The 14,721-nt window shown below is 38.8% G+C and overlaps 1 protein-coding gene across 8 annotated transcripts in view; it reads left to right on the top strand.

Moving 5' to 3' along the window:
- LOC106091788 (RING finger protein nhl-1) overlaps positions 1 to 14,721 on the top strand; it is a 281,737-nt gene that overhangs the window by 138,590 nt on the left and 128,426 nt on the right. For all 8 annotated transcript variants that reach the window (XM_059369284.1, XM_059369283.1, XM_013258445.2 and 5 more), the window contains one exon: positions 9,875 to 10,015. In XM_059369284.1, coding sequence (XP_059225267.1) covers positions 9,881 to 10,015 — 135 coding nt within the window. In that variant the 5' untranslated portion in view covers positions 9,875 to 9,880. The remainder of the gene's footprint in view (positions 1 to 9,874; positions 10,016 to 14,721) is intronic.

Genomic DNA, 14,721 nt, shown 5'->3' with positions numbered 1-14,721 from the left:
GTTTCTACGTGCACATGAATGATATAAGGCCATGAAAATTTGGAAGTTTATATGTTAATGCGTGCATGTGTCTTGAGAGCTCGTTCGTGTGATTTTGAAGAATATCACCCATATGGGTCCCTAAGCACGTTTTTGTATTCATTGTGCGAATATTTAAGCAGATTGAGTAGAGCTGTGATTCGATATTTAGACCTACAACGAATATTTATGGGTGATGACGAAATGTGCGTGCGCAATGTGTTTGTAGGAGCGAAAGAAAATGCGTGTGTCTGTGTGTGTGTGTGTTTGATATTTAAGGACTCAATGTGTACAGATTAAGACGATTTTCATTAATTTGCAGCAAATCCTTAACACACTTTTCATCATGCTTCATTAGGCATTTTTGCTTACTAATAATGTACATTTTCACCTTAATGGCTGCAGTTAAAGGTGTTGTGGCGTATATAAGGGTGGGGTGAAATGCTTAAAATGTTTGGAATAGTTTTTGGAAGATAAAGGTTTTTATTACCAAACTAAAGTTTTTTGCAAATAAAAACAAACGCTTCCCCTCTCGATGTAGAAATCCGGAAGAGAAAATGGACTTGGTTGGGTCATATCCTACGATGGCCGCGCAATGATAAAGGGAGAAATAGTGCTAGACTAGAACCGAAAAGCCTAGACCGCCCGAAAAGCACATGGATCCGCTGTACGAAAAGAGAGTTGCAACCTTTCATGGTGTATATGAGGGTAGCCCAAAAGAAAGTCATCAAAATAAAGCATTTAAGGGGAATTTTGGCCAATTTCAAAAATGGACAATTCCTTACGAATATTCTATTAAGGAATAGAGTGAATATTTCTCTCATATAAATGAGTGACATACCATTTAAAATCTAATCTTTAGGGCTAGCGATAAGTAGTAGAACTGTGGCATTTGGTAATATTACCGAAGTAGCCATCTGTAAAGTTGCCAAGAAATCTTAACCATTATAACTCAAGCTCTTATATCCTCATTAACATACAACTCAAGAACTTGCTATACAAACCTTTATAACTTTAAAGAAAATGATTACGAAAGACGCCTGTCTTTCCAGAATGAATACCCATTACTAATCTAAAGATATTATTAGTATTTGTGGCTTTGCACATTATTTATGCTGATATTTTTTCCACAAATCTCTTTCGTCATTACAGTCACACAATACACTGACGATTAATTGTAATTTTAACATAACTTTTAATTATGTAAATGCCTCCATTCTTCTTTTCCTCTCCTTCTCTCAGTTAGAATATGGAAATTGTGGGAGACAAAAAGGCAAAAAAACTGCAAGAAAAATGTTTAAGCTGCAAATTAATTTGACTGCTACGGAATATTCGCGTTATTAATTATCACTTTGTGTATTCATTATTCAAATCTTTATGCGATTATTAAAATATGGCATAATACCGCAAATTGTTTCAGAGAACGCCATGTCAATCACTTTAAAATTTACTGTAACTTATTTCATTTTGTATCACAAAGTTGAAAGATATCCAAAGAGACATTGGTAAGGAAGTGTATATAAATCTGATCCGATTCTGATGAAATTTAGAACACATACTAGGACGTCAAAAAAAAGCACTGCGTGCCTAATTCGGTAAATATTGGACTAAAATTGTGCCTTCTAGAGTCTTAAAAGACCATATCGGATGAAAGATATATATGGGAGCTATATATAAATCTAATCCGATTCTAATTAAAATTTTGCACAAATTTTGGGACGTCACAAAAACTAATTCGTGCCAAATTTGGAAAAGATCGGACCAAAATTGTGCCTTCTACAGCCTTAATAGGTCAAATGGGATGAAAGATATACATGGGAGCTATATCTAAATCTGAACCGATTTCAATGAAATTTTGCACACATATTGGGACGTCAAAAATACTATCTTGTGCCAAATTTTGTAAGGATCGGACCAAAATTGTGACTTCTACAGTCTTAAAAGACCATATCGGATGAAAGATATATATGGGAGCTATACATAAATCTGATCCGATTCTGATGAAATTTTGCACACATTTTGGGACGTCACAAAGAGCACTTCGTGTCAAATTTGGAAAAGATCGCACCAAAATTGTGCCTTCTACAGCCTTAATAGGACAAATCGGATGAAAGTTATACATGGGAGCTATATCTAAATCTGAACCGATTTAGATGAAATTTTACACACGTATTAATACGTTACCCGAAACATGTCATGCTAAGTTTGGTAAAGATCGGACTAAAGTTGTGGCTTCTACAGCTTTGAAAGGGCATATCGGATGAAAGATATACATGGGAGCTATATCTAAATCTGAACCGATTTCAATGAAATTTTGCACACATATTGGGACGTCAAAAAAACCATCTTGTGCCAAATTTTATTAGGATCAAGCCAAAATTGTGACTTCTACAGCTTTAAAAGGGCACAGCGGATATAAGATATATATCGGAGCTATATCTAAATCTGGACCGATTTTTTTCAAAATAAATAGCGTTCGTCCTTGGGCAAAAAAAAGAGATTTATGCTAAATTTTGTGAAAATCACACAACAAATGCGACCTGTACCTTGATTACACGGAATACATGGACAGACAGACGGACAGACAGACAGACAGACGGACATAGCTAAATCGAATCAGGAAGTGATTCTAAGCCGATCCATACAAATGCACAAATCTATAATACCCTCTACCACAGTGGTGGTGTAGGGTATAACAATTATAAAACAAGTAAAAACGTGCTAAGTTCGGGCGGTTCGAATCTTGGAAATCCACCACCATGGATTTTGCTAAAAATGTATACAAAATAAGTTTAGATGAAGGGTATTATTCTAATCTACATACTAAATTTCTGTCAAAGCAGAAAAAATTAAAGCTTCTACGAACCGAACCAAGGATGGTCGAGAGACCAGTTAATAAGGGAGCTATATCAGTTTTTAGACGGCTTTGAACCGTACTTTGCACAGTTGTTGGAAATCTTAACAAAACACTGTGTGCACAATTTCAGCCAAATCGGAAAAAAATTGCGGCTTGTAAGGGCTCAAGAAGTCAAATCGGGAGATCGGCTTATATGAAAGCTATATCAGACTATAGATCAATTTTGACCTAGACAAGTTGTTGGAAGTCTTAACAGAACATTACATGCAAAACTTCAGCCAATGTGGAAAAAAATTGCGGCTTGTAAAGGACTCAACAAATTAAATCGGGAGACCGGTTTATATGGGAGCTATATCAGGTTATTGACCGATTTGGACCGTACCAGACACAGTTGTTGGAAGTCTTAACAGAACACTAAATGCAAAATTTCAGCCAATTTGAACAAAAATTGCGACTTGTAAGGGCTTAAGAAGCCAAATCGGGAAATCGGCTTATATGGGAGCTATATCAGACTATAGATCGATTTTGACCGTACTTTGTAAAGTTTTTGGATGTCTTAACAGAACACTGTGTGCAAAATTGCAGCCAAATCGGGTAAAAATTGCGGCTTCTAGGGGCTCAAGGAGTCAAGTCGGAAGATCGGTTTATAAGGGAGACATATCTAAATCTGAACCATTTGCAATCCTAAAACGACCTACATCAATATTATGTATCTGTGCAAAAATAGCTAGCTTTACGCGTTCGTGATTTCGACGGACTAACGGACATGGCTAGATCGACTCAGAATGTCGAGACGATCAATAATACATATACTTTATGGGATCTTAAATCAATTTTCGAGGTGTTACAAACGGAATGACTATGTTAGTATACCCCCATCCTATGGTGGTGGGTATAAAAATGTGTAAGCTACAAAAATTGACGTGTAGAGCTTGCGAGGCTGCCACAAATGCCGATAAAATCAAACATTTAAGAAGCATATACACAGATAAAAATATTTTTGAAAAACAACAACTTTGGTCGAAAAAAAAACACGACGAAATTTGTTAATTTTCCTGCAACAATTTATGTTGAATCTCAACGACCCAAAATACACTACCGGGAACTCGAACCTGGCCTGGCAAATCATGAATGTCATGGGAGTTATATGCGCTACATGGCAGTACGCCTAAAGAATTTGTTGAAAGTCAACAAAATTTCTACAATTTTGTCTGTGAAGTCAAGTCTCTTGTACTTCAACAAATAATGTCTTCGATTCAATGCTAAAATTTGTTGGGAATTTAAAATTTCACATACATATTTGGTAGTTAGTTTTTTCTAAGCGTTTTTTTTTCTGTGTATGGCCAACAATTGAATTGCAATTATAATTGACCTGTAGTGAATGATAAGAAAGGGCGTGTCTCTATACCTTCTTGAAATGGAAAGGTAAAACAAAATATTGGTCTATTCAGCAGCTATATTTAAATAAATTCCAATTTCCACTACATTCAGAAAGGATATGTTAGGGTCAAATACAACTCATTGTAACAAATTTCAGCGAAATCGGCTAAAAAATGCTCTTTTTATAGGCCCAAGAACTTAAATCAGGAGATTGGTATATTCAGTCGAACTTCTCTATAACGAATTGTTCTCCATAACGAATAAAAATCAAAAACTCGTCTTTTTCAACCATCTTCACCTATTTTAAACTCTTACTAAAGAAGTCTCTATAACGGATACTTCTCTGTAACGAATCTAATCTAAACTTTGCTGGGGGCTGCTTAGTCCACCCTGGATCCTGTTCGGGGCCACCAAACACTCCACCACAAACTTCGACCTCATCGTCCTTGAATTTAAAGCATTGATGTTCGCCATAATGTCCATTTACTGAGTTTCGAAAGTGGTAGGTCCATCATCCGGTTCTCCTTTGAGGCCAACGTAATACAATTGCAGAAACCACTGCCAGAAAGATAGTACACTCGTCCAGTTGTCTAACTCCCATCCAACTGACATTCCGATGTCGAGTGTCCCTGACTTCATTCTAAAGCCGCCAGTGAAGCCCAACCTGTCTCCCATTTTTCCCCTCCGTGAAAGCAAACCCGGAACAATCTCTCTCGAATCGGTTTTGGCGACAGGTAGTCTGAGGCCCTCCTCATCCACGTCATCTAGAATTGAGCAGTGGCCGTGTCCAACTACTCTCAGCATGCCTAGCTCCCTCGGCCTAAGCGCTATCTTAGCAGCGTAACCTCGAATATAGACCTTAACAGGTGGTATATTTAGCATCGCCTTCAGACCCGCCTGTGGTGTGGATCGTGGATAAAGCCTTCCACCATTCGAGTGGATAAAGCCTTCCACCATTCGAGTGCTCCATATGTCAGCACTGATCTCACAACCTCGAATATAGATCTTAACAGGTTGTATATTTAGCATCGCCTTCAGACCCACCTGCGTCGTGGATCGTAACGCCTCATAACCTTTTTAAGTTCTCTGGTTCGTGTACTCTTCTCTAAAGTCCTCCACCATTCGAGTGCACCATATGTCAGCACTGATCTCACAATGGCCACTGGTCTCAATAATGGCCACTGGTCTCACAATGGCTACTGGTCTGCAGAAGTTAAAGGATCACATCACCTTTCGGCACCTTTCCTCCATATTCCTTCTCGTGGACAGTTTCAAATCGAGGACAAGGTCCTTTGACAACAGCAGATTGGACCCGTTCGAAGACGGAAGTCTGTAATCCGGCATCTTATATCTCCGAGTGAAGAGCACCAGCTCTGTTTTTCCTTGGGTGAATTCTCAGCTCATTTCTCGTAGCCCATCTCGATAGCCTCCACAGTGACCTTTCTATAATCTCGCTGATCGTCGACACAAATTCGCCTCGAATCAAAAGGTTGATGTCCTCTGCATATGCGATCAGTCTGTCCCTTGATAACCCATAGGCCTTCAATTATCACTAGGTTCCACCCCTCCTTGAGGCGTTCCCCTTGCCACCTGCCTTCTGACCACATTTTCTTCAAAGTCCTCTTTAATGATCATGCCGCAAAGGATGTTATCCGTCCACCGGCACATACTCGGGTGGAGTATCTCCCGGTGGATACTCCTTGGCGGCTACTATTGAGCCTGCTATACTTCCGATAAGTAAAGGTGGTGTTTCCGAATCAGATAGCGACAGTTTCAACAGTCATCGCCAACGAATCGAGAGATAAGGACAGCGGGATGTCGGCAGTAGTGAGCTTGAGCTGTGCTTATCTCACAAGAAGACCGAGAAAGTAATCGGCGGCACAACGAAGGACTCTGAGGAATATGCACTGACAGCGCAATGAGGCAATAGGATGCTGGTAGGGATAGAATCTCAGGATGCTGGTAGGGATAGAACTGACATTCTACGCAAGCTAGAAAGAAAATCAGGTCTCCCGAAGAGCATACACATGCTACTAAATTTCCCATGAACATTCCATTAATGGAACAAGGGATATTTCTCTCATATCAATGAGTGCAGTCCGATTAAAGTTTAAGCTCAATGATTAGGGGCCTCCTTTCTTATGCCGAGTCCGAACGGCGTGCCGCATAGCGACACCACTTGATAGAGAAGTTTACACATGGCAAGGTACCTTAGAAATGTAGCCACCATTAGTAAGGGGATAGCCACCGCTGAAAATCATACCCGGACTTGAACCCAGACGTTCGGCGTCATAGGCGGACATGCTAACCTCTGCTTCACGTTGGCCTACATAGAGCATTCCGAAGAGCATAACACCACCAAAACGCTGAAAAAGAAAAGAGCTTCCCGCTTTCAAGAACTCTGGGAGGACCAAGCCCGCCCTCCCGCAATGGAGACTCCGGACAGTGTTTTGCGGAGGAAGACAAAGTCGGATAGAGTAACGAAGAAAGCGCACCGGACTCTGAGCCTTCATTGAAGACTGTGACTTTCAAAAGGAGGTCACAGCCTTTATGGAAGGGGAGGAAGGCCGCTTAAAAGGGTAAGAAACCGACCTCTTACACCAGAGCGGCAAGTAAGCCCAACAGAGATGAGCTGACGTCCGCAGACATTGATATCGACAGTGCATACGGTAGAATTCCACCAAATCATAGGTCCCAAGTAGGAGGCCACCGTAGCTCAGAGGTTAACACGTCCGCCTATGACGCTGAACGCATGGTTTCGAATCCTGGCGAGATCATCAGCAAAATTTTCAGCCGTGGTTTTCCCCTCCTAATGCTGGCAACATTTGCGAGGTACTATGCCATGTAAAATTTCTCTCCAAAGAGGTGTCGCACAGCGGCACGCCGTTCGGACTCGGCTATATAAAAAAAGGAGGCCCCTTATCATTGTCACCTTAAACTTGAATCGGTCTGAACTCATTGATATGTGAGAAGTGTGCCCCTGTTCCTTAGTGGAATGTTCATGGTCAAAATTTGCATTTGCATAGGTCCCAAGTGGAGGATCTGGTTAACGAGCAGATTTTCGAACATTCGTGGAACTCTACAGAGGATCCTCCCATGCCAAATATGATCGGTGAGTATAGATGGTACTTCTTGATGCTGCGCTTTGCGTCGGCAGAATGTATGGATGGAGGCCACCGTAGCTCAGAGGTTAACATCTCCGCCTATGACGCTGAACGCCTGGGTTCGAATCCTGGCGAGACCATCAGCAAAATTTTCAGCTGTGGGTTATCCCCTCCTAATGCTGCCAACATTTGCGAGGTACTATGCCATTAAAACTTCTCTCCAAAAAGGAGTCGCCCAGCGGCACGCCGTTTGGACTCGGCTATAAAAAAAGGAGGCCCCTTATCATTGACCTTAAACATGAATCGGATTGCATTCATCATTGATATGTGAGAAGTTTGCCCCTGTTCCTTAATGGAGTGTTCATGGGCAAAATTTGCATTTCTATATATGTCCCAAGTGGAGGATCTGGTTATCGAGCAGATTTTCGAACATTCGTGGAACTCTAAAGAGGGTCCTCCCATGCAAAATATGATCTTCGAGTATAGAGGGTACTTCTTGATTCTGCGTTTTGCGTCGGCAGAATGTAAGGATGGCGTCTAAAGCTCGTAGGAAGTATCCATACTGCCTGGGAGAGCGCAAAGCTGAACGTGGTGAGAAAGATGGACATCCGCCAGTTTACAAAGGCTACGGTCTTTATCAAGGGATGAGGCCTCAAATTCGCGACGGGACGCATGTTGGGATTCTTAGGCAAACAAAACCAAGGTTTGGGTGCGTATAAATGGGAGGTCTTCCACAGAAAGGAGGAGGAGGAAGAAACTCTCCTTGTGGTAAACATTGTTCAAGTCTCCGCTACAAGTTTGGCTAAGACCAAAGGCTGTATTGAGTCTCCAGCGATCTACGGCCATGCCTTTGGTCTTTTAAGATTGGGAAGGCAAAGATCCTCATATTGAGATATTAAGCAGTGCAGTGGCACTACCACTTAACTAACAGCGGCCCGGCGACAAGACCACTACTGGCTTACTCAATTTTGGGAAGATTAGGATAGGCAAAAATTCTTCCTTTAAAACATCAGGCAATGCAGGGGCTGGAGACTCAATACAGCCTAACCAGCAGAGACCCAACGAAGGAATCATCACTGACTTTTTCAAGCTTTGGAAGATAAGATAGGTAAAGGACGTCTTTATATTGAAACATCTGCCAGTATAGGGACAGTAAACTCCGTCTGTCCGTCCATCTGTCCGTCCTTTTGAGCTGAGCGGTATGGGGTCTAACTCGGACGATAGTGTGATATAGATGTTCATAGACCGATTTCGAAGACTACTTGGCAGACGTGATTGCTTTGAAGTCATGTCGAGGTATTTTGAGTATTTTTATAAAAAATTTCTGAATGTTTTTTTTTTTTTTTTTTGGGTGGACTTTTATCGGTCAATATAATATAACGATTTCAGAAGGCTTAACCGATTTTTCTTCTCCTTAACTGGTCTAAAATGCTCAATGCTCCATAATTTCCCAATATGTTTCAGGCCTTACTTTTCATGGACATTAACTCTCTGTAGAAATTTGTCCACACCAATGGCCATAGTTCATTAAGAATATCCAGAGAGCAGTATTACCCCATTTTCCGATGCATAACCTTTCATTCAATGCAGCTTAATAAATAAATAGCCAGCAGTTTTTGATTTCATTTAACGTTTCCCACAACCAATGAGGCAAAAGTCATTTCAAATAAATTGCAGGTACAAATCAAGATTATCCATTTCCACCCTAAGGACAGTGGAGACTCTGCAACGTCCTTCTTGAAAAAGGGATTGCGGTTTATGGAATATTTAATAAATTTCCAAGTGTCTGATGGAAGATGGCAATCCATTGTTGTACCTTTTAATCCAAATAGAACAACCTAACGACCATCCTTCATAGAAACGGCCAGTCAACCACAACCACACAAACTCCAGCGCCCAGCACCCAGCTCCCAAAACGCCCCTTTGGGCACTTTTACTTGAGGTTTGCAGGATTATTGAGAATTAAATTGACTTTGAATGTACATTTCCATAAAAGATGATTAGTTCGAATGGTAATGATGCCATTAAGACGATTTGTGTTTTAGCAGGGCTCAGCCAAAGAGACAATGCTAGGCTATCTCCTCCCCTTTCGCCATTTCTCCTTTATCCCCCTAAGAGGGAAGAGGATGAACTTATAAATCGTAATAATACACCATAATGTTGGAGTAGGGCATTTGTGTGTTATATGGCTATTGTAAAATCTCCTTTCGATCTTGCCCGTGCTCAACGGAAACGGAAATTCTGCCAACGAAAGCATTGCTGGAATTACTTTAAGGCTTTGCGATTTATTTATGTGACAGTGGCGGTCCCCAGCACTCGTTGATCCTAACTCAATAAAACTTATTGATTTGATGAGAGACAATGATTTCACTTATTGCTCGAATTTATTTTTCAATTTAATTTTTTTTCCTTTTATCAATTTTGACCATTTGTGATTGTGATTTAATGGAATTTCCTTTCTTCTTCTTTTTCTTTTTCTTTTCTTTTGTTTCCTTTTGGGTTTTCTTAATTGCAGTAAAAAATGGAACAATTTGAACAATTGTTAACGTGTTGCGTCTGCCTGGATCGCTATCGCATCCCGAAATTGCTGCCATGTCAACACTCCTTTTGTATGGAACCCTGTATGGAGGGTCTGGTGGACTATGTGCGACGACAGGTGAGTGATGGGCTAGTAGTTTAAGGTAAAAAAATTTATAATTATTGAAAACAAGTAAAAGCGTGCTAAATTCGGCTGGGCCGAATCTTATATACCCTCCACCTTTCATTTCAATTTACAATCGGATAGGAATTGTGCCCTCTGGAGGCTCAAGGAGTCAAGATGCAAGATGTGTTTATGTGACAGCTATATCAGATTATGGACCGATTTGAACCATAATTGGCACAGCTATTGGAAATTATAAGAGAACACCTCGTGCAAAATTTCAGCCAAATCGGATAAGAATTGCGCCCTCTAGTGGCTCAAGAAGTCAAGATCCAAGATGGGTTTATAAGGGAGCTATATAGCCCCTTTACAATCCCAACTGACCTAAATCGAATAAAAATTGCGCCTTTTAGGGGCTCAAGAAGTTAAATAGGGAGATCGGTTTATAGGGGAGCTGTACCGATTCAGACCATATTTGACACGTATGTTGGAGGTCATAAGAGAAGCCCTTGTACAAAATTTCAGCCCAATCGGATAGGAATAGCGCCCTCTAGTGGCTCAAGAAGTCAAGATTCAAGATCGGTTTATATGGCAGCTATATCAGGTTATAGACCAATTTGGACCATATTTAGCACAGTTGTTGGAAGTCATAACAGAACACCTCGTGCAAAATTTCAGCCAAATCGGATAGGAATTGCACCCTCTGGAGGCTCAAGAAGTCAAGATCCCAGTTCGGTTTATATGACAGCTATATCAGGTTATGGACCAATTTGGCCCATATTTAGCACCAGTTGTTGGAAGTCATAACAAAACACGTCGTGCAAAATTTCAGCCAAATCGGATGAGAATTGTACCCTCTAGTTGCTCAAGAAGTCAAGATCCAAGATCGGTTTATATGGCAGCTATATCTAAATATGGACCGATATGGCCCATTTACAATCCCAACCGATCAACACTTATTAGAAGTGCAAATGCAAAAACACTCACCGGTCGAAGGAGTAAAGCTAGCCGCTTGAAATTTTGCCCAAATACCGTAGCGCAGGGTTTAGCATATCTACCTATGACGCTGAACGCCTGGGTTCGAATCCTGGCGAGAACTTCATGGAAATTTTCAGCGGTGGTTATACCCTCCAAATGCTGGCGACATTTGGGATGGCAGTGATGTAAAAACTTCTCTCCAAAGAGGTGTTGCACTTCGGCACGCCGTTCGGACTCGGCTATAAAAAGGAGTCCTTTTATTTATGGGAGAAGTTCATGGGCAAATTTGCAGTTTGCATGGATAAATTTGCATTTTGCATTTACCAAGCATGGTATGAGTCAGCCTAGTCCTATAAACTGATCTCCCGATTATATTTCTTGAGCCTCTAGAGGATGCAAATCTTATCTGAATTGGCTGAAATTTTGTACTATGACGTCTTTTAGGACAATTAATAGATGTGCCAACTATGGTTCGAAGCGGTCTAGAGGACGCAATTCTTATCTGAATTGGCTGCAACTTTTTACTATGACGTCTTTTAGGACAATTAACAGATGTGCCAAGATGGTTCGAAGCGATCTTTAACCTGATATAGCTTCCATACAAATAGATCTCCTGATTATACTTCTTGAGCCTCTAGTTTTTATCCAATTTTGCTGAAATTTTCCCCAATGACTTCCATGACTTTCAGCATACGTGTTGAGTATTGCCTGAATCGGCCTTAGACCTGATATAGCTCCCACATAAACCGATCTCCCGATTGCACTTCTTGAGTCCTTAGAGGGCGCAATTCTTGTCTGATTTGGAACAACGACTTCTACTCTGACCTTCAACTTACATACCAAATATGGTCTAAATCGATCCATAACCAGATGTAGCTTCCATGGAAACGGATGACCCGATTTTAGATCTTACAATTCTATTTTCAAAGACAATTTTGTTAAAATTTCATTTCTACGAGAAAATTTTGTTAGAATTTCATTTAAAAATTAAATTTTGTCAAAATTTCACTTTTATAAGATTTTAAGTCAAGTTTCATTGCTATGGGAAATTATGTGAAAATTTTTTTCCTGGTAGAAATTTAAACAAATTCTGAACCGGGCCCGCTCCACTGCGCCTTCTTTAACTCTCTAACATTTTTTTACGGTGGGGACACTTCGCCCTGAATTTGGATATCGAATACGTGCCACTATAGCCTATTTCCGCCTATGGATAATTCCGCCCGGGATAACCGAGAACATCGGTTATTCCCCCTTAATGTTGGCTACATTTGGTACCATGCCATGCATGGCCAAGTTCCTTTCATTTGAGTTCCATATAGCCATGGTCGGCTAATATGCCTATTTAGGGGTATTTGCGGGTGGGGCGACCTCCTATTACGTGGACCTAATTTTTAATGCCATATTTGTATTCTACAGCCAAATACCTTTCATTTGAGCTCCATATTGACATGAACATCTAATATATCTGTTGAGAGAAGTTTTTAAATTGGGGCAGCCCGCTGGGAGCTTGGACCCAAATTTTAATAAAATTTTCGTTTTCTAGTCCCCAATTCCTTTCATTTGGTACCTGTCGGTTCACTTTTGATTTTGGTTGGCATTTTTGCGTAAGGGAAGGGTCCGCCCCATCCCATATCTGAAATTTTAAGCTTTTGTTTCTTCCAAACCAACCTACACAATCTTTGAACATTTTAAGAAAATCGGTTCTTTCGTTTTTGATTTTACGAAACAAACCAACAAACAATCCGAGTCCCATATAGTCATGATGGGTCATATGACCATTTGAGGCGTTTTTGGGGGGTGGGATGACCCCCTGTGCTGCAATCTGATTTTTTTAAGCCATATTCGTAATCTACTCCCGAATACCTTGCATTTGAGCTCTCTTTTGACATGAACGTCCAATATGTCTGTTTGGGGGATTTCTAGGATTGGGGCGGCTCGATGGGTAGACTCAAATTTTAATACCATATTCGTATTTTACTCTCCAATACCTTTCATTTGAAGCCCATGTTGTCCGGATCGGTCCACTTTTGATTATGGGTGATTTTTTTGGGGTAAAGGGGGTGGGTCCGCCCCCATCTGATATCAACAAATTATAAAGCCTGTTCCTCCCTACTGACCATTTTCATAATCTACTCCCGAATACCTTTCATTTGAGTTCCATATTGTCATGATAATCCAATAACCCGTTTTTAGGGGTTCGGTTCATTTTTGTGGGAAATTAAGTCAAAATTTCATTTCTATGGGAAATTTTGTCAAAATTTCATTTTTATGGGGAATTTTGTCAAAATTTCATTTCTATGGGAAATTTTGTCAAAATTTCATTTCTATGGGAGATTTTGTCAAAATTCATTTCTATGGGAAATTTTGTCAAAATTTCATTTCCATAGGAAATTTTGTCAAAATTTCATTTCTACAGGAAATTTTGTCAAAATTTCATACCTATAGGAAATTTTGTCAAAATTTAACTTCTCTAGGAAATTTTGTTAAAATTTTATTTCTCTAGGAAATTTTGTCAAAATTTCAATTTTATGGGAAATTTTGTCAAAATTTCATTTCTATAGGAAATTTTGTCAAAATTTCATTTCTATAGGAAATATTGTCAAAATTTCATTTCTATGGGAAATTTTGTCAAAATTTCATTTCTATGGGAAATTTTGTCAAAATTTCATTTCTATGGGAAATTTTGTCAAAATTTCATTTCTATGGGAAATTTTGTCAAAATTTCATTTCTATGGGAAATTTTGTCCAAATTTCATATGCATGGGAAATTTTGACAAAATTTCATATGTATTGGAAATTTTGTCAAAATTTCATTTCTATAGGAAATTTTGTCAAAATTTCATTTCTATAGGAAATTTTGTCAAAATTTCATTTCTATAGGAAATTTTGTCAAAATTTCATTTCTATCGGAAATTTTGTCAAAATTTCATTTCTATAGGAAATTTTGTCAAAATTTCATTTCTATAGGAAATTTTGTCAAAATTTCATTTCTATAGGAAATTTTGTCAAAATTTCATTTCTATAGGAAATTTTGTCAAAATTTCATTTCTATAGGAAATTTTGTCAAAATTCCATATCTTTAGGAAATTTTGTCAAAATTCCATTTCTATAGGAAATTTTGTCAAAATTTCATTTCTTTAGGAAATTTTGTCAAAATTTCATTTTTAAAGGAAATATTGTCAAAATTTCATTTCTATGGGAAATTTTGTCAAAATTTCATTTCTATGGGACATTTTGTCAAAATTTCATTTCTATGGGAAATTTTGTCCAAATTTCATATGCATGGGAAATTTTGACAAAATTTCATATGTATTGGAAATTTTGTCAAAATTTCATTTCTATAGGAAATTTTGTCAAAATTTCATTTCTATAGGAAATTTTGTCAAAATTTCATTTCTATAGGAAATTTTGTCAAAATTTCATTTCTATGGGAAATTTTGTCAAAATTTCATTTCTATAGGAAATTTTGTCAAAATTTCATTTTTATGGGAAATTTTGTCAAAATTTCATTTCTATAGGAAATTTTGTCAAAATTTCATTTCTATAGGAAATTTTGTCAAAATTTCATTTCTATAGGAAATTTTGTTAAAATTTCATTTCTATAGGAAATTTTGCCAAAATTTCATTCTAAAGGAATTTTTAGACATTTTATAAAAATGTGTAACCTTGACGGAATTTGCTTCTGTTGCTTTTTCTTAATAACATTCATTTATTTAAACCAGGATGGCGGCCTGCATATGGAT

Source organism: Stomoxys calcitrans, chromosome 5 (assembly GCF_963082655.1).
Source record: "Stomoxys calcitrans chromosome 5, idStoCalc2.1, whole genome shotgun sequence".
Taxonomy (NCBI): Eukaryota; Metazoa; Arthropoda; class Insecta; order Diptera; family Muscidae; genus Stomoxys; species Stomoxys calcitrans.
Note: the sequence above shows the minus strand (reverse complement) of the source record. Positions and strands in the feature narration are given on the sequence as shown.